At 36.9% G+C, this 21,094-nt stretch overlaps 1 protein-coding gene and 1 long non-coding RNA gene across 3 annotated transcripts in view; one reads left to right on the top strand and one right to left on the bottom strand.

The window, feature by feature from the left end:
* The window catches only part of LOC307161906, a 642,191-nt gene that overhangs the window by 332,200 nt on the left and 288,897 nt on the right, over nucleotides 1–21,094 (bottom strand). The gene's annotated exons all lie outside the window — the stretch shown is intronic.
* The window catches only part of LOC307161892 (CUGBP Elav-like family member 5), a 171,877-nt gene that overhangs the window by 148,657 nt on the left and 2,126 nt on the right, over nucleotides 1–21,094 (top strand). The window contains exons 7-11 of one of the 2 annotated variants that reach the window (XM_079876837.1): nucleotides 5,695–5,839; nucleotides 15,895–16,125; nucleotides 17,877–17,969; nucleotides 19,083–19,226; nucleotides 20,649–20,820. In XM_079876837.1, the coding sequence (XP_079732963.1) occupies nucleotides 5,695–5,839; nucleotides 15,895–16,125; nucleotides 17,877–17,969; nucleotides 19,083–19,226; nucleotides 20,649–20,776 (741 nt within the window). In that variant the 3' untranslated portion in view covers nucleotides 20,777–20,820. The remainder of the gene's footprint in view (nucleotides 1–5,694; nucleotides 5,840–15,894; nucleotides 16,126–17,876; nucleotides 17,970–19,082; nucleotides 19,227–20,648; nucleotides 20,821–21,094) is intronic. The other variant, XM_079876838.1, reaches the window with a different exon arrangement.

Genomic DNA, 21,094 nt, shown 5'->3' on the forward strand with positions numbered 1-21,094 from the left:
GTTCTGAAGGCAAAAGTGAGTCCAACTCTGTACTAGCAAGGTGTACCTAATAAAGTGGCCGGTGAGTGTAGAATGAAGAAGAAAAACGGCAGAATGGAATGGTATGGTATGGTATGGTATGGTATGGTATGGAATGGTATGGTATGGTATGGTATGGTATGGAATGGAATGGTATGGTATGGTGTGGTGTGGTATGGAATGATATGGAATGGAATGGAATGGTATAGTATGGTATGGTATGGTATGGTATGGTATGGTATGGTATGGTATGGTATGGTATGGTATGGTATGGTATGGTGTGGTATGGAATGATATGGAATGGTATGGAATGGAATGGAATGGTGTGGTATGGTATGGTATGGAATGGAATGGTATGGAATGGAATGGTATGGAATGGAATGGTGTGGTGTGGTGTGGTGTGGTATGGTATGGTATGGTATGGTATGGTATGGAATGGAGTGGTGTGGTATGGTATGGTATGGTAAGGAATGGTATAGTATGTTATGGAATGGTATGGAATGGAATGGAATGGTGTGGTGTGGTGTGGTGTGGTGTATGGTATGGTATGGTAAGGAATGGTATAGTATGTTATGGTATGGTATGGTATGGTATGGTATGGTATGGTATGGAATGGAATGGTATGGAATGGTATGGTGTGGTATGGAATGATATGGAATGGTATGGAATGGAATGGAATGGAGTGGTGTGGTATGGTATGGTATGGAATGGAATGGAATGGTATGGAATGGAGTGGTGTGGTGTGGTGTGGTGTGGTGTGGTGTGGTGTGGTATGGTATGGTATGGTATGGAGTGGTGTGGTGTGGTGTGGTATGCTATGGTATGGTATGGAATGGAATGGAATGGAATGGAATGGAATGGAGTGGAGTGGTATGGTGTGGTGTGGTGTGGTATGGAATGGTATGGAATGGTATGGTATGGTATGGAGTGGTATGGTGTGGAATGGAATGGAATGGTTTGTAATGGTATGGTATGGAACGGAATGGAACGGAATGGAATGGAATGGAATGGTATGGTATGGTATGGTATGGTATGGTATGGTATGGTATGGTATGGTATGGTATGGAATTGAATGGAATGGAATGGTATAGAATAGAATAGAATAGAATAGAATAGAATAGAATAGAATAGAATAGAATAGAATAGAATAGAATAGAATATTTAGTGCTATGCAACCAGTGTTGGTGGAATTTGATTCTGCAGCTTGACAGTGTCTCTATAGAACGGTGTCATGAAATGAAGACATGTTAACCTGTAGTCCAGCTGGCTGACGGTAACTGTGGTTTCTGCTCATTGCTAGAAATGGTAGGTTAGTCCTAAATACCAGCCTGTGGTTGTTTTTATTTCTCGTTCATGCTCCGAATGGATTGTGAATCGCATCTCTATTCTAATTTCATATTTACTTCATTTGAAGCAAAAAAAACCTAGAACCTCTTAGAAATCCCCGTGTAGAATTAACACAGGAGGCATAACATCTCAATTTGTGCATGATCAGTGCATTACAAATCATAGTACAGTATGTTAAAAAATAGTGTGCCAAAGTATCCAGGATGCATTTTTGAAGTGTGTATTCATGCATTATTTTTCAGCTAATATTGCCTATAACTTCTTACAGATGAAGAGTTTGCAGTAGTTCTTATAGACTTCTTCTGTTATAAAACAGCTAATTGTTTTTCATCAATGCTGCCACAGCAGTTTTGAAAGGTTTGAACCTGGAAGTTGTCAAGAAATGATTTCCCGTAAGCAGGGTCGTTTAGTCATCCAGAAACCAAAATAGATTAGTCATGTCAAGTAGTTTATCTATTTTTTTATATATATATAGACAGTATATTCTTTTGAGCAGCAGTGCAAAATTAAAAATGATGAATTATCTAAATATACATACACAAATGCAGTGAGGTAAAGTGAGATCATTTGAAACTGCACTAGTAAGGATTATTTGACAGTGCATTGGAACAAACAGGGCACTGTACTCTATATCCCATAATGCCCTGCTCCAGCCCTCTCTCTCTGGCACTGCACTGATGTCTCAAAGGCCTGGCACTGGAATAGACAACACAAATAAAAGCGGGAGAGGATTGGAAGCTGTAATGTTCCAGTGCGCTCTGCTCAAGAACCAAAGCACGAGCCGTCGAGCACTGAAGGGCATTTCAGAAACCTTTCCCAGTGCAAACAAAGAACAGGCCACAAATCCACTACATTCGGCGGTGCAATTCTGCCGTGTCACGCTTCAATCGAAAGGCTTTAACTTTTGACCATGAAGGGAGTTAGTGCACACTGATGATGTTCATTTGGTGAACAGAGCTCCAGACTGATGAAAACATGCTGTAGTTTGAAAACACTGGGAGTGGGTGTGTTGTGTTGTGATGGAGAAGATGTCTGTGGTTTGCAGCGCCTCCTGGTGGATCTCGGCACAACTGCACACACATGAGCCTGGCTCCTGCTCAGACTCTCAGCTTTTGCAAATCATAAGCAAACATTTCAGATGATATTAACCTGACGCAGGTATTTGTTATGTTAATTATGATTTGTTCTCAGCATACTTGCTGTTTGATGTGATTTTTCTGATTCTAATCCATTTGTGCCTGCTTTGTTTGACTAGAGCACACAAACAAACCAGCAATGATGAGCCTCAGCTAGGGGTGGGCAGACATTTTATATCACGGTTATTATATATATATATATGTGTGTGTATATATAGATTTTATATTTGATATATAGATTTTAACTATATATATATATATAAATCACTTTATTATTATTTCTGGCTGGAAATTCAACCTCATGTTTAAATGCTGTTCTTTTGAACTCTCTGTTCATCAAAGAATCCTGAAAAAATGGGTTTCCACAAAAATATAATAATAATAATAATAATAATAAATGTTTCTAAATCAGTATTTTAGAATGATTTCTGAAGGATCATGTGACACTGAAGACTGGAGTAATGATGCTGAAAATTCAGCTTTTAAAAAAAAAAAAATCTAAATTGAAAGCAGTTCTTTTAAATAATATTTCACATTATTACAGTTTTTACTGTATTTTTGACCAAATAAATGTAGCCTTGGTAAGCATAAGAGACTTCTTTTAAAAAAAATGAAAAATAATATATATATATATATATATATATATATATATATATATTATTTGGAACTTGATGCACCCACTGCAAAAAAAATATTTTCTTACTAAATATGTTTGTCTTGTTTTGCAGTTAAATATCTAAACATTCTTAAATCAAGATCCATTTACTTGAGAAGCCAAATCACTTGAGATATTCAGTCTTTTTTTCTGAAATGTATCCGAATTTAGTGAGTTTATGCTTAAAACAATAAAAAATGATCCACCAGTGGAGTCAGAAACATAAACTTAATTGATAGGGAAAATAAGATTATTTTTATTACGTTGCCATTGTCAGATAATTCATGTTTTAAGCAAAAAACTTTTTTTCTAGGAACTGAGATATTTGTATGGCCAGACAAAAATACTAAGTAAGAAAATCATTTTTGCAGTGCACAAGCCATCAGATTTTTTTGTAATAAATGAAGTAATCTCCGTGCTATCTGCTGGATATAAACGCCACAGCTGGATCAGTTGACACATTTCTATCATGGCACAGTGAGACCGCCCAACCATTTAAACTACAGCTACAGTCTGAATGAATGGCAAAGCAAGTAATTATTGTCAGCGGTTTGGACATCTCATTTCTTCATGCACCAAACACTTCCATTTTCCCAAGCCTTCCCCCCCCCAAGACGTGTCAGCACGTCCTCACGAACATGCACAAACACGCGTGTCACCCCTTGAGCGGCTGGAGGCTTTGCATTGAGCTGTGCCTCTCGAAGCGCCTCTACAACAGTAATTGGCCCATGATGGAGCGCTGATTGCCTCGGAGTACCTGGGGAGTTCAGCACACATTAGCATTCAATAAAATCGCAGATGCATACACAAACACACGCGCTCCTGTAAATGAGTTTATCACTGAGGCTTTCTCCTCGTCTTTGTGTCTCAAGGCTGGACGGGAGTTTATTTGCCATGTGAATTTGGTCAGCAGAAGTGTTAGCAATTCATTTAAACTGAACTAAAGCGGCACTACTGATATTCTGTACCACAGTTACATTTATATGGACATTTTTATAGAGTTTGTTGAAATTATTAATAAACAGTGCCACAGATGCTGTCCACAGAGTTATGATTAACCTGAAATGATTTGTTTTTATTATATTCTCCGCTACCACATGATAACCATATTCATGTACAGTACTGTTCAATGGATTTGCATCATACTTTTCAGAGAATACCATGGTACTTTTATGTATATGTTTGCCAATGTTTCATGAATGTGGATTCTGTGTTGATAAACCATCTCTTCACGGCTAAACAAAGTAACATCATTAAGAATGCATGCTAATGGTTAACCCAGTAGATCAGTGTGGTCTATATCGATGCATGTATGGATTACACTCACGTCGAGCTGCGGTCAGTGGGTGTGTGTAGTTACAAGCGTCTTCTAGAAGGCTAATTTGCATCAGTTCCACATAAACAAATCCTATTGTGTGTGTGTATATATATATATACATACATCAAAAAGAACAGCATTTACAGTATTCAAAATATAAGTCTTTTTTTACAATATACATTTTTACTATCACTTTTTATCAATTTAATACATCCGTGTTGAACAGAAGTACTAATCTCTTTCAAAAAAGACAGAAAGAAAATGACTGACCCCAAATTTTTCAACGGTAGTGTATACTGATACAAAAGATTTCTTTTTTAAATTAATGTTGTTCTTTTTTTTACTTTTTATTCATCTAACTACAAAAAAAGTATCACAGGTAAAAAAAATATATAAATATTAAGCAGCAGAACTGTTTCCATAATAATAAATCATCATATTCTAATGATTTCTGAAGGATCATGTGACACTGAAGACTGGAGTAATGATGCTGAAAATTCAGCTTTGATCACAGGAATAAATTACATTTTAAAGTATATTCAAACAGAAAATCATTATTTTAAATTGTAATAATATTTCACAATATTACAGTTTTTTATGTATTTTTGATCAAATACATAATACTAGCCAATATAAATGAATGCTAATAAGCAAATGTGTGCATGTAAATTTTCTGCTCTGGGGTCATTTCAGGACTCAGCACATATTAGTTTCTCTACACGTCTGCTTTGTACTGTTGTGTTTTCACAGATGGTTGTTGCCATAGTGACATAATTACAATAATTAGCTATGCTACAGTGCATTTGTGTTCGTTAATTCATTTTAGGAATGTCGTTTGATCCAATTTATTTGAACACCTACAGACACATGTTGGATCTCCGACAGGGTCAAGTTATTATAACTAACAAGTACAGAGAAGTGCCATGCTGTTGTTATTTTTTGTGAACAAGATACCATGATAATATTATGTTTTTGAACATATTTCTTAAAGTACCCTGGAGGACAGTGTAAATATCATATCATACATAAATATGGGAATCTTTCAGTAGTAATTACCGTGTAAGTAGCCTACCGTGGTATTACCATCACTGTCCTGCAGTGCTTTTTTGTAAAGAATCCTTCATTTCCAATAAGATCAGATTTATTTTATATTTGTTTTTGTGTTTAATATAATGTAGAATGTTTTCTAACGTAAGCTCTCTGTTGTTTGATTGGTTCAGCTGATGCAGCAGCAGGCGGCGATCATGGCGGCTTCTCACGGGGGTTATTTAGCGCCCAGCGTTGCGTATCCAGCGACACAGATTCACCAGGTGGGGGCGCTCAACATGAACGGCCTGCCTCCCACCTCGATGACACCTGTTTCAGGTGAGTCTGATCACACACTCATTTACATGCCAACTTTGTTTCAGATGTTCTTCCTAAAATGTCTTACAATTTAGCAGAACTGTTCAGAACTTTAGGAATGTGACATAGTTTGTGAAACTATAGTTATTCAACACATCAAATTGTAGGGTAAGAGATATTTTTATCCATTAACACTTAACAAAAAGGTTCCATTTATTAACATTAGTTAACTACATTAGCTTCTACATCGTTTATTAATCTTAGTTCATGTTTATTTCAGCATTTACTAATACATTTTGTTAACATTAGTTAGTGCTGTGAACTAACATGAATGAAAACTGATCAATAGTATTTTTATTAACTAGCATTTAAAGGCACAATATGTAGGATTTTTGGATAAATAAAAAAAATTGGTTTAAAAAACCAACAAATAGGTTCTGTACTCAAAAAACGAGGCATTGGAAAGTTTGTAAGTACATCAGGAGTTTATTTAAATAACACTTGCCTGATGGCTAATGCTACCGCTAATCCGGACGTCGACGTCACTTCCGTGATTTGGGAAAAGCCCGTAAAAGTCCTGGCAGAAAGCGATGCATAAGGATGTAGTGTAACGACGCCCAGTTCCAGGAATGCACTAATATTTAGTTGGTAGTACCAGTTTGCAACTTCGGAAAAAAAATAATAAAAATTTTTGGATATACTGGCCAGGACTTTTATGTGCTTTTCCCAAATCACGGAAGTGACCTCGACGTCCGGGTTAGCGATAGCATTAGCCATCAGGCAAGTGTTATTTAAATAAACTCCTGATGTACTTACAAACTTTCCAATGCCTCGTTTTATGAGTACAGAACCTATTTGTACTACTGTAGAAGTTTGGTGCCATTCTGGGCATTATTAGTGGGGTAATTTACCAGATACAGCCTTGGATCCATTAGCGCCTGCACTAAGACATTCGGCTGATATCTCTAAATAAGCTCTAACTTTAATAATGTTCGACCAAGGGAAAAAAGGCTTCTGGAAGGGTGTTTGGCTCAAGGTCATAGTGCAAAGGACCCTAAGTTGATTTTACTCCGAAAAATCCCTTTAAATCTAGAGAAATCAGCTATTTTAACCGGCTTGTGTCATTGTGTTACCTGTCAATGATGTCATATCTGCGTTACCGTCGATTTCCAGTTTTACATCCATAGAATCCATGGAAACACCAAATATGCTTTGATATGTAATGCATTTTATTAGACAGGTGAGCAACTGTTTGGATACTTTTAACAACAGAAAACTAATAATTTATATATACAGGGGTGCACATCACTTTTTTGGTCTGGTTCAAAAAATGGTCTGGGAGCACCTGGAGATACTGCTTGATATCACACTTTACATGGCACATATGAGCTGTCGTCATCACTTTCCTCCTGAATGATCTCCTCACTATCTTCTTTTCTCTCTAACATGGTGATGATGATGATGTTTGTTTTTTTATTAACAATAATGACACAGAGAACAGCAGGAATATTAGGCTGCTGTCACTTTAAGACCGAATGCACTGATCAAATATACTGACACGCTTCCGGTTTCTTTCTCAACTGTTCACTTATGACATAACCGAGCAAATACTTGCCGAGACAGGTATTTTGACATCATTTTGTATGTATGTGTCCGTTCAAGCGCAAGTAAACGCGAAAGAGGATTCAATTTGGTGTTCAAGCGTTGTCTGAAACACGCCTCTTTCTCTCTTTCGCCTCTTCTTCTGCATTTAAAATGTGTAAATTGACAAGACAAGACACGTCCAAATGATAAACTTTGACTCTACGATGATTAAACCCGTGAATCACATGTGCCGAACCGTGGGGCCTAACACGATTGGTCTTATTGTTTGAATATTTTGTTTTCTTGATTTACCGCGAGTAATATATTTGCATCATGCCTCAGAGACAACACTTTTTCAAGTGGCTAACATAGCATAATCAGAAAGAGCTTTTTTCGTAGAAACAGTAATACAGCATTTTCTCTCCCATACAATATATTTTAAAACTAATTGCATGTCATTTAGCAACACAAGTCATCCAGCTTTTATTAATATAATATTCTAATACCGATCTAGCTTACTGCAGCGTGCAACAAGTTATAACATAACTGTCAACACACTCAAATGTATTTTTAGTATGATTGTTTTAACTAAGTAAAACAATGCTGCGTTACCCCACAATTTGAATTTGTCAAATTAAGTGACCTGTATAAGTAATAATTCAGCACTCGCGGCTGTTTCATCTGAATGAGTTCAAATAATGTGAATTCAAGTGATCAAACGTAACCGCTACAAAGTTTAAGTTCAGGGAAGAAGGAGGTGGGAACCGGCAAAGTTAAACGACAATTTAATCGTAAAATAAACATAAACAACAAAACGACTGTGCCATATAAGCATAATAAAAGCTCCATGGGACTCGAGACCAGTGTGTCCTGCAGGCGTCTCTCATTAGCATTCGCTCCAGTGTCCTCGTTCCGCTCCCACGGCTCTCGGCCCCGCCCTGCTTCACACCACAGTAACGTTAATAAAACTTAAGTACATTAGCTCACCCATGAACATGATTTCTGTTGAGATGAAGATGACAACTCCCATGATTCCATGCTCATTCACGGCGTCATCAAGCTACGCCTTTGTTATTGTTTTGAATAAGAGACCTCTAGTGGCGAAACTTACATACTGTGCCTTTAACAAAGATTAATAAATGCTGTAGGAAATATATTGCTCAGCAAATTAGACCTTATTACTGTGATTTCTTTAAAAGTACATTTGATAACACTTTATTTTACAGTGTCCTTGTTATATATCTTAAATGTACTTACCATAGTAATAACAGTAAATTATGCATAATTACATGCAACTAACCCTCAACCAAATCCTAATCCTAACCCTAACCCTATAGTAAGTACATGTAGTTGCTTAATATTACTCAGTACTTAAATATATAATTACAATGTAACAATGACACCTTAAAATAAAGTGTAACCGTACATTTTTAATGTATGATTTTGTGCGTGTAGATACACTGAAAAAAAAATTTAATCATTTTTGGTTACACTTCATTTTAAGGTGTCATTGTTACAGTGTAATTATATATTTAAGTACTGAGTAATATTAAGCAACTACATGTACTTACTATAGGGTTAGGGTAGGGTTAGGGTTTGGTTGAGGGTTAGTTGCATGTAATTCTGTTATTATTACGGTAAATGCATGTAACATATGTAACAAGGACACCATAAAATAAAGTGTTACCTCGTTTTTTTTAAAAAAATTTTTTTTTTTTACAGTGTAGTGAAGTCAACTCTGTGAAACTAGTATACGCTGCATTTTTGTTACATTAGGTCAGTTTACTGGTAGTAAATATTCATGATTTACACTTCGTTTGTACATCAAACTGCATCTCACGTCGAATATCAGCTTTCACTCCCAACTCACCTGATCAGTGTAATGGACACGCTAGAGATTCCTATTGATCCGTAGAAATCGATGACCTGGATGTGAAGCACATCTCACGGATGCGTTTCAGATGGTGACCGCTGGTCCCGCACACACACACACACACACACACACACACACACACACACACACACACACACACACACACACACAACACAGCTGCAGGGTCTCGCTCTTTTTAGCAGACGTTTAAAAAATGGATACAGGATAGTCCGCTGGGTCCAACATGAAAACAAGCTCTTGAATATGAGAAGCATTTAAAATCCATCCGCTGGTCATGATTTAGACTCTAGCTTATTTCTGGAATGGAGGTTCAGAAGATACATTGCAGATATCAAGTTTATTTTGACCATTTTTTAGGAGTAAATAAGCATATAGTTGACCTTAAAGCTAACACACATGTACTAATACTCCAGTTTTGATTTCATATGGTCTTTAATTATGTTCATGGAGCTCCCAAACAGGCACGTGGGTTTTAAGCGGCCACATTTGTTCTAGTCTCCTGTAATTGCACGCTGTTGGAAATGCCAGGACTTTGAGTGACAACCGTAATCATCTCACGCTCGAGCGATCTGTGCCCACACAGAACAGATGCTTTCATCTGTGCAGAGGATGACCTTTAGTCTGGGTGCTGTTCTGGGCTCAGGGTTTGCCTTTCATATCCTAATGAAACTAATGATGTGACCAGCAGGAAGTTGATCTGAGACCAGTGCGCTCTGATGCTTTATGCAAATGTGTCCGGGGTCACTTCCCCTCCGACAAACAGCTACTGATCACAATTAACTGAGTTTAAATCCCTCTCTTCCCCTCTTGCTTTGATTTATTCAAACTTAGCGTAGATTTGTATAATTCATATAATTCTAATTATACTGATAGTATATGATATCAATATTAAAGTTATGTAATATTACAATATCTAATATTATATAGTAATATTAATATTATTTGAAATTTTATATATATATATATATATATATATATATATATATATATATATATATATATATATATATATAGACAGAGATATATACATACATGTATGATCATTTAACTGACATATATATATATATGCTATATATATATAAATGCTACTGTAATGCATACATGCAGGCCCTATATATGCAGCTTTCATGGTGTGTGTAGCGTGTCTTGAGTTATAATGCACCCTGTTTCTCCTCACTGACCACGTCAGATACTACTGTAGGTGAACACACACACACATTTATATACACTATAACACCATACACTCGCCCAGCATCCACTCTCCTATTGATTTGATTTTTACTCTGACCGCCTATTGACCTTTGTAGCTTCTAAACTGTGTGTGTGTGTGTGTGTGTGTGTGTGTGTGTGTGTGTGTGTGTGTGTGTGTGTGTGTGTGTGTGTGTGTGTGTGTGTGTGTGTGTGTGTGTGTGTGTGTGCGCGCAGTATCTTGGAGTCTCTGGAACAGACAGTAGTAGACATGGCAGACTAATTTATCATTGCTGCATGGGACCACAATGCACAAAGCACTGCAAAAGAGACAAAAGCTCTCCTGGGCCTGTGCTGTCCCACACACACTCCGTGCACATGCAGATTCCTGCTCCATAAAGAGTAAATATTTGCTACAGCTGTGCTGTGATGTGACTTTCTGCAACATTAAATGCAAATACAGTCATTACCTGTTTAGCTAGCAGTCAAGTCCTGTACCAACACAATACCCTGAGCGTCGAGTTTTATAGGGCAGAATTTCACAGCTTCTTTTTTTTTTTTCATCTAGTCTTGCGACTAGAGAAGACTTTTGACTGTCAGCATAAAATTCTGTCCTATTTGCAGCTTTTTCGGTCTAAGAACTGCACTCTACAGAAGTCTTTGCCCAAGTGACTTAATTAAGTTGCATGATTATCATAGGTATAACAAAAAAAGTTTTTTTGTCTAGAAGTTGTCACAAACAGGATAATTCACCCAAAAATGTTAATTTTATCATTTACTCACCCTCGTGCAATTTCAAACCTTTATGACCTTCGTTATACTGTAAAACACACAGGGCCCTATTTTAACGATCCAAGCGCATAGTCTAAAGCGCAAGTTCACTTAAGGCGAGTCCAAATCCACTTTTGCTAGTTTAACGACGGGAAAAATGGTCGGCGCATGGTCTAAAACAGTTGTCCCTATTCTCTTAATGAATAATGGGTGTGTTTTGGGCGTAACGTGCAACAAACCAATCAGAGTCTCATCTCCGATTCCCTTTAAAAGCCAGTTGTGGTTTTATTATTTTATTATAAATAATAAAAAAGCCAATGTCTTTTTTATTATTTATTTATTTTTTCATGCAATGGAATTCAGTGCAGTCCCATGTTATTTTGGACCCCATTTACTTTTAAGCTATTTGAACAGCTGAGACCTTCTTCAAAATATCTTTTTTCATGTTTCACCGAAGTATGAAAGTCATACAGGTTTGGAACAACATGAAGGTGACTGTTGTTATTGTTAACTAAAACTAAAACTATTGAAAATTGATATTAACAAAAGACATTGGGCCCTGTTTTTTATGACTTTGCAGAGTGAAGTATTATTTATATACTATTTTAGTGTTTGTCCATATTTTGAATTTTTGTTTAAGTTTTAGTAAGTTTGTAATGGGATTTTTTAAAAAAATGATTAGTTATTTAATATTTCTATTCAGCATTATTTCAGTTTTAGAAATTGTAGTACTTCAAATACTTCTTTATTTCTGTTAGTTGACAGTAAGTAAAAACATTTCTTATTTACATTTAAGTTTTTGCTTTTACTTTTTACTTCTTTTTTTTCAACAAAAAGAAGGAATTTTCTGTATTAATTTGCACTGGTGTTTAATCATATTTTGAATCATGCATTACTTTATATTTTTCTACACATATTTTTCTCACAGTGTAATATTTAAAAAAAAGACGTGTGTTTTGAAGCATAAATGAGCACATAGTGTGTGTGTTTGTGGTAAAGGCCCTCGAATGAATCTCTAACTCATTTCATGTTTCACATAAGCGTAAAAGAGTAGCTCTTCCCTTCAGAAGTCTGATTTATCTCAGTGTTTCACTGAGCGTGTGAATTCACGTTCAGTTGCTGTCAGGTGTTTGGATGTGAGAGCCGCTCTGTGTTATTAACACTCTCTGACTCACTGTCACACATTTCTCTCTACGCTCACTCTATACTCCTCCTTTATCACTTTCCTTTTCTCAATCCCGCTGGAAAATCCAGCTAAAACCAGACTGGCGATAGCTGCATTGCGTAGCACTGCATAATAACCGGTTTCTAGCTGACCAGGGTTTGTCATTAACTCCTTTAATGACCTTGTTTGAGATCCATCAATCAGAGAAGTTTCGGGGAATAAAGCTTCGTAGATGACATAATCAACTGAGACGCTATAGCAAGTTTGTATTTGTGTATTTTCAACAATGTACACGACCATTTAAACATTTGAGGTCATTAAGATTTTATAATGTTTTTGAAAGAAGTCTAAGGCTGCATTATTTGTTTAAAAATACAGTAAACACTGTAAAATTGAGAAATATTATTGCAATTTTCTATCGTAATATATTTTAAAATGTAATGTGTTCCTGTGATCAAATCTGAGTTTTTTCAGCATCATTACTCCAGTCTTCAGTGTCACATGATCCTTCACAAATCATTCTAATATGATGATTTGCTGCTCAAGAAACATTTATGATTATTATCAATGTTGAAATGAGTTGTGCTTCATATTTTTGTGGAATACATGATGCATTTTTGTCAGGATTTTTAAAAACATTTATAAATATAAATGTATTGCACTTTTGATCAATTGAATGCATCCTTGCTGAACGAAAGAAATTATTTATTTAAGAAAATCATACTGACCCCCCCTGATTTATCTCATATTCACTTATATTCATAATTGATAAAACAAAATCACATTGCTTTTTTTTTTCTTTACAATTTCTTCAGACCCCTCAGGCTATTTGAGAAGGATCTCTAGTTTAAGAAATTCTAAGCCAGCCAGGATCTATAATATTCTTTATAATGACCTGATTTTTCCTGCAGGACCCTTAATCAGGATGATCTGCGAGTTTAACCAGGTCCAAACGCCTGAGATACTCAGAGACTTAGGGCCCTATCTTACACCCAGCGCAATGCTGCGCCAAGCGCGACGCAAGTGTGTTTTGCTAGTTTCAGCCCGACGCAGTTATCATTTTCACGTCCTGCACCACGTTATTTAAATAGCAAATGCATTTGCGCCCATGCGCTGGTCTGAAAACGAGGTGTGTTCTGGCACATTGTTGGCGCGTTGCTATTTTGAGGCAACAGAAATAGACTGAGCCATTGACCAACTGAACCCTGCTCTAAAGTCAATGGCGCAATATTTTATTATTTTTTGTTATTTAAAGAGCGCGTTAGTAATGTGCGCCTATAGGCGGGTCCACAACGTGCGTACACTCTGCTTATTAAACACACAGGGACGCACAGCAGCACACAAACATGACAAATATTTAAAATAAAAGGATTACAATGTATTACTGTGTACATAAAGATATGGTGGAATCCAGCTTGTCCTGTAGATGTTCTGCTTGCGCACGAGCAGATCCGTTTGCGCTCTGGAGACGCGTTCGGTCTTTCCACGATCAAATTCCGTCATGTAAATAGCGAATCTACCATGGCGCGAGCGCAACTGGCATTAATAGGGAATGGGAGATGAGACTCTGATTGGTTTAATGCACGTAAATCCCAAAACACACCCATTACTCATTAAGAGAATAAGGACAACACTTTTAGACCATTTTTCCCGTCGTTAAACTAGCAAAAGTGGATTCGGACTCGCCCTAAGTGAACTCGTGCCGTGCGCTTTAGACCATGCGCTTTGATCGTTAAAATAGGGCCCTTAAACCAGTTTGGACTAGAAACCGGCTACTATGTTCCAAAATACAGCTACTGTATCATTTTAAGCTGGTTATTCTCTCTGGATTTTCCAGCAATAAAGAGTGTTACGTAAGACCAGACAGCACAGAGATACATGATGTGTTTGATTTAACTCGGACTCGGATGCTTTTTTCTTTCTATTCGACTGTAGATCAGACATTAAAGAGCCCAGTCCTCAGAGAGACCAACACACACCCTTCAAAGTCTACAAACCACACTGAACACTACACAAAACACAACAGTCAGGAGAGATGATGATGTTTCTCTGGCTCTCTTTGTATTTCTGTGTGATTTCATCATGAGTGCTATATATCCAGTTTAACACCTGAAACAACTTCTCTGTTCCTTATGCAAAACAGAAGCTCTGACATTCTGAAAACATTTCACAGAAGAAATGCATTAAATTATAACATAAAGGTTCATTTTCAAGTGAACTATTCCTTTTCCAACCACCTGCTATTTCACAGTTTGACTGACAGTAAAGTTGTGTTGATTTGTTCAGAGACACAGCCAGCAGCACGTCAGACATATTCATAATCACGCTTTTTTGTTTGTGAGGCTTTGTGTTGAAACCTGTCAATTACCTGAAGGAATATTAAGCACATGTACAGTTGTAGACTTGCACTACCGTTCAAAAGTTTGGGGTTGGTGACATGTTTTTAATGTTTCTGAAAGAAGTTTTTTCTTCTCACCAAGGCTACATTTATTTGATTAAAGATACAGTAAAAACTGTAATATTGTGAAATATTACAATTTAAGATAACTGAGAAGATTATATTTGAGTATATTTTAAAATGTAATTTATTCATGTGATTCAAAGCTGAATTTTCAGCATCATTACTCCAGTCTTCAGTGTCACATGACCCTTCAGAAATCACTCTAATATGATGATTTGCTGCTCAAGAAACATTTATTATTATTATCAATGTTGAAAACACTTCTTCTTTTTTTTGGTCCCCATGAGAAAAATTGTTTATAAATCATACTAAGCAATGTTTAAAAAAAAAAAAAAAAAAAAATGCAGGGGATAGAATACACAGTAAAAACAAATCATATAAAGTCCCCATAAACCATCAAAACCCAACATGTGTATAGGTTTGGCTTTACTTGTGAGGGCCAAATGTCCTCACTTATATACTAATGTATTATGACAACCAACTAGTGAGGAAATTGTACTGGTCCTCACTATTTAAAAAGGCTTATAAAGTGGTCAAAACATGTTTGTATTCAAGTCTAGTGTTTTGCACATGTTTCTGTGATGAAGGGCAATAGAAAGTATCATAACCTGATCAATGGAAATCAATGTCCTCACTAATATAGTGAAACAAACACATGCGTGTGTGTGTGTGTGTGTGTGTGTGTGTGTGTGTGTGTGTGTGTGTGTGTGTGTGTGTGTGTGTGTGTGTGTGTGTGTGTGTGCGTGCAATTCACTTAGAATTCAGTCTGAACACGTGTGTGTGTAGAAACCCCAGATCATGACTGAATTTGCCCTCAGGCATAAACTGGTGTTACATCCACAGTGTGCAGAATCAATATCAGCTGTCAGCACATTCTGACATGGAATCAATTACGATGTAGAATCAATGTGGAAAAGTTAGTTGAAACAGCAAAATATCATTAAAACTGCCGTAATTAAAAGTGATTGCAGCTTGTGAAGTTCAGTTTCAACATGACGCTAGTCTCGGATCAGTGATGTTTGTGTCCGTCTCAGGTCTGAGCTCTCCTCCAGCTAATCTGGGCTCCTCTGGCGTCCCGAGCATCGTGACTCCCATAGTTAACGGATTCAGCGGGATCCCTCACCAACCCAACGGTCATCCAGTCGAGGCCATGTACACCAATGGCCTGCAGTCGTACTCCACCCAGAGCCCGAGCGCAGCCGACACGCTTCAGCAGGCCTTCACCGGCGTCCAGCAATACACAGGTGCGCACACTTTTGTGTATAGGAGATCTCACTTATGTTTCATCTAAGTGTCAATATTTCCCCTAAAATTCCATTGAACTCAAAAGAGTCAATAGTTGTCGTCCAGTAAGAGTAAAGAGCTTAAAAACGAATTTGGAGCAGCTCAGCTCATTTGATGAGTTCATATTGACTTTTGATTGCAGACTTTATCTTTGCGAATTTGAGACATTGCTGAGATCTCTTCTGAAACTCTAGAGGTGACACGTGTGAGATTACCGGGCTCTCTTTCTCAGGAGAAACATCTGAGACTCTCAGTTTGTTCTCCAGTTAATCTCAGTGTATAGGAGAAACAGGGTTCGTACATGGTGCTTGAAGTACTTGAATTTGACTTTTTGAAATTGAAGTCCTGGAAAACCCTTGAAAACAGCGATATTTATGAAAAGGTACACCCTCAGAAAAAAAAGGTACAAAAGCTGTCACTGTGGCGGTACCTTTTCAAAAGGTTCACCTTTGTACCTAAAGAGTGCATACAAGTCCCTCAAAGGTACATATTGGTACCAAACGTGTACATATTAGTACCTAAATGGTACATATTAGAACCCTTTTGAAGGGTACTGTCCCAGTGACAGCTTTTGTACCTTTTTTTTCTGAAAAAAAAGTGTACTTGAATTATTAAAATTTTTGTGATTTTAGTGAATTATTATTTTAGTGTACTTGAATTATTAAAAGACATGTGAAATTATTGCTTACTTTTATTGATAAAACAATCTTTTCTCACAAAATTAACGCTGCAGTCATTTCGCATGGCTGTGAGCGTGATATTGCTCATAAATATCCACGGATATGATAGTGTTTTCATGCTTCAGGTCAATCATATATATTTATTGGAGAAAAAAATCAGTTTGAATAAAGAAATATCTTTGTCATAGTATCCCGTTCAATGGTTAAAGTTACCACAGTCATTGCATGTGCTGCACTTTATTTGTATCATTTTGGTTTATCAGTTTAACTTTTTTTAGAATTTGAAAGAAAATAAAAATAGTCTTTGATAAATGAGATCTCTGATTGAAGTCCTCGAACACCAAAAAAAGTAGCGCTTGAAAAGTCCTGGGATTTTATTTTACAGTATCTGTACGAACCCTGGAGAAACAGTTGAGGTATTTGAGATATTACTATGTTTAGATATTGTGTTTGAGATTTAGTGAGATCTCGTCTGAAACCGGGGTCTTATTCTCAGGAGACTCTCAATTTGTTCTCCATTTAAGGTCATAGTTGTCCAGGAGAAACCATAGATATTATGTTTGAAATATCATGTATGTATCTTTCCAAACCTGAGCACAGTTTGAGACATTTCTTCAGAAACATTTGCTCTCCATTTAATCTGCTTTTTAGCAGAAACAACAGATGTTATAGAGATCTGATTTGTGTTTTTTTTTTCATTCCATAGAGTAGATAGACACAAATGTCACTTTCATAGAAAAAAAAAATAACTTTGCTCATGGAGTGTTATTGCTGGTAGGTGACTTTGCTGTGATTGAAACCTCAGGTTGTATTCGAATTTCCTAGATATTACATCTATCATACGGATGCCTAGAGATCTGTCATTTTAAATCAGTTTGATATATGATGAACATGCTTTCAGATTTCATTGCACTGTGATCCTGTCATATTTCATTAGCATATAAAGGTTAACCTTCGTCTTGTCCTTATTCTTGCCTCATCTGTCCCTCTCTCTCTCTCTCTCTCTCCTATGATTACGCTTCTGACTTCAGCCATATATCCTGCCACAACACTGACCCCTATAGGTCAGACACTGCCACAGCCTGCTCAGATCATCCAGCAACAGCAGCAGCAGCAGCGGGAAGGTTTGTGACAGATTTCACAGATATTCTTCATTCATTTCCCTAAACTACAATGAGCCAATGAAATTCAGATCAGCATCAAAGGGTTAACCGCTTTCCTGTGTAGATTTTACAACTAAAGTTCGTTTTTAGAATCTTCATTTTTAGTTAGGGGAGAGCGGGGCACAAAGTAACGCTCAGTTTGTGTAAATCTACTTAGTATTTATTTTTTCCCACATTAATTTCACACATGTCTAGTACAATTATGTGGTTTTGTTTTCTTAATACAGTGTATACTTTTTTCTTGATATACCCCGAAAGAATGGAAGTGAAATGTGACAACATGCCCCATAGGTGGGGTTCATTGTAGCATGACCATATGACAGCTTAAAATGCTATCCGATCTAATCAAACAAACATACAAGACAAACTAAAATATTTTCTCAATAAAATACAATTAATAACTTTTTCATATAAAATAATGGAATTTTTTAATAATTAAATATAAACTCATTTTTGAGTTTGACATACGAACACACCGGAAAACACAGCTATACAACATAGTTCAAAACATATTAATAATTAGTAATTTATGAACATTGACTCTTTTTTTTCACCTTTTTCTCATGTTTTCTCAATAGAATTCATAAAAGTATAGAATATAATAGCATATTTCTATTAGGGGCTCATTGTAACGCAGTGTGACAACATGCCCCGTCTGCACAACTGGGATTTAAACCCTGCTACTGTCTTCTAAGCATTAAATAACCATATCAACTGTTAAATAACATATTGGAGATTAAAATAATATCCGATTTGTCTCATTTTAAATAAACACAAAAAATTGAGATGAAAAATTAACTTAAGAAATTTATTTTTGCTATGATTTAATAAATGTCTATGGATATCTTCCAAAAATATATATATATAGTGTTGATATGGCAATTAGTATGACCAGAAAATCTCAGTGGAGCATGTTATGATTTGTTTAATTGTGTTGCCTGCGCGTATAAAATGCATTGGTTGCCTATTTCACTGATGCACTAAATAAATAATAAATCATATGTTTCATTTGTGTTTGAAATACAAGTTCATGTTAGCCACAGCGTATTGAATATATGTGTGTGTCTGTTTCAGGTCCGGAGGGCTGCAACTTGTTCATCTATCACCTGCCGCAGGAGTTTGGTGATAATGAGCTGATGCAGATGTTTCTTCCGTTCGGATCCGTCATCTCCTCAAAGGTGTTCATGGATCGAGCCACCAATCAGAGCAAATGTTTCGGTCAGACACTGCTCCTGCTTTCAAACACACTCTAGATCTATATATGTACCTCTTTCTGATCAGTTGATCAACTATCAGGGTCCAATACTGGCACTTTATCCCTTTTTTTTTTCAATTTTATATATATACACAGTACTGTGCAAAAGTCTTAGGCATGTTAAGGAAATATCAGTTTACGTTTCCAAATTAATTAATTTTTATTTAATTTTTGCCATTAATTGTAATAATCCAGTGAGATTTGTGTGTGCACAAGGAGTCTGACAACAGCCGGTCTGATCTGATCTCACCATCATCGAGTCCGTCTGTGATTACATGAAGAAACAGAAGAAACTGAGACAGACTAAATCCAGGAGAACTGCGGGAACGTCTCCGAGACGCTTGAAGAAACCTTCCTGCAAAGCTCCCTGAAAAACTATGCACAAGTGTACCTGGACAAAAGCCGGTTTAAACACAAAGGGTCGTTACACCATATGTTGATTTGAATTAGTTAATAGAAGTTAAATCATAAATAAATTCAATTTGTGATTTTATTTTTGAGAGCATTCTCACTTTACAGCATTTTAACACAAGTGCCAGTGCTTTTCCCAGTCCTGTAGCTTTGCAGGAAGGTTTCTTCAAGCGTCTCGGAGACGTTCCCGCAGTTCTTCTGGATTTAGTCTGTCTCAGTTTCTTCTGTTTCTTCATGTAATCACAGACGGACTCGATGATGGTGAGATCAGATCATACCGGCTGTTGTCAGACTCCTTGTGCATACAGAAATCTCACTGGATTATTACAATTAATGGCAAAAAGAATGTTTGGAAACGTAAACTGATATTTCCTACTGACACACTACAGCAAAAGATAGAAATAACTGACTTAAAACCTTTTTTTGGGGGGGGGGGGGGGGGACATTAACATGCCTAAGACTTTTGCACAGTACTGTATACATATAGATATATATACAGTTGCTTATATTTTTGTTTTGTTCCCATGCAGAGTTCTGTTTATTAAAACAATAAAAACACACATATGGCTTCTTGTATAAACACCTAATGTTAGACTATCATTCTTGCATTGTGTTTTAAACCATGCATTATGTTTCAGTTAGCATATTAGCAGCCAATTGGCAATTAACCCCTTTTATTTGCACGCCAAAGCCATTTTTTTCATGCATTCAGTGTTTGCCAAATGTTCATTTTTTGGGACCCAGGGTGCCAGGGCCTCTGTGTGTGTGTGTGTGTGTGTGTGTGTGTGTGTGTGTGTGCGCGTGCGCGCGTGCGTGCATGTGTGTGTGCGTGCGTGCGTGTGCATGTGTGTGTGTGTGTGTTTGTGTGTGTGTGTGTGCATGTGCGTGCGTGCGTGTGTGCGTGCGTGCGTGTGTATGTGTGTGTGTATACACATAATCGGCACAGTCTCATCCAGGCTCTGTCTTCTCTGCAGGCTTCGTGAGCTTTGATAACCCTGCCAGCGCTCAGGCTGCCATCCAGTCCATGAACGGCTTCCAGATCGGCATGAAACGCTTGAAAGTGCAGCTGAAACGGCCGAAGGACGCCAGTCGTCCATACTGACCACAACCAGGGATGCACACGTGCACTCTCAGCCATTAGGAGAGGTAGGACACAGCACATGGATCAGAAAGTCACTGTTTTAATGATGGATCCATCATAACATGTTTGGCTTTCTTGACTCATTCTCAGTATTTCATCCCTCTTTTGCAATAAATTAGTTATGCTGATCTAAGTAGGCTCAGTCTTTATTAAAAATATTTTGTTCTCCAGTTGTACATTGGCTTTGTAAAAAAAGCATTAATAATTGTTTATTTTAATGTGTATTTTATAATAGTCTTTTCTCTAAAGGAAAGGTCAGTTTAAGTTGCTTTTGTTAAT

The sequence above is a fragment of the Squalius cephalus genome, assembly GCF_949319135.1.
Source record: "Squalius cephalus genome assembly, chromosome: 7".
Lineage (NCBI taxonomy): Eukaryota > Metazoa > Chordata > Actinopteri > Cypriniformes > Leuciscidae > Squalius > Squalius cephalus.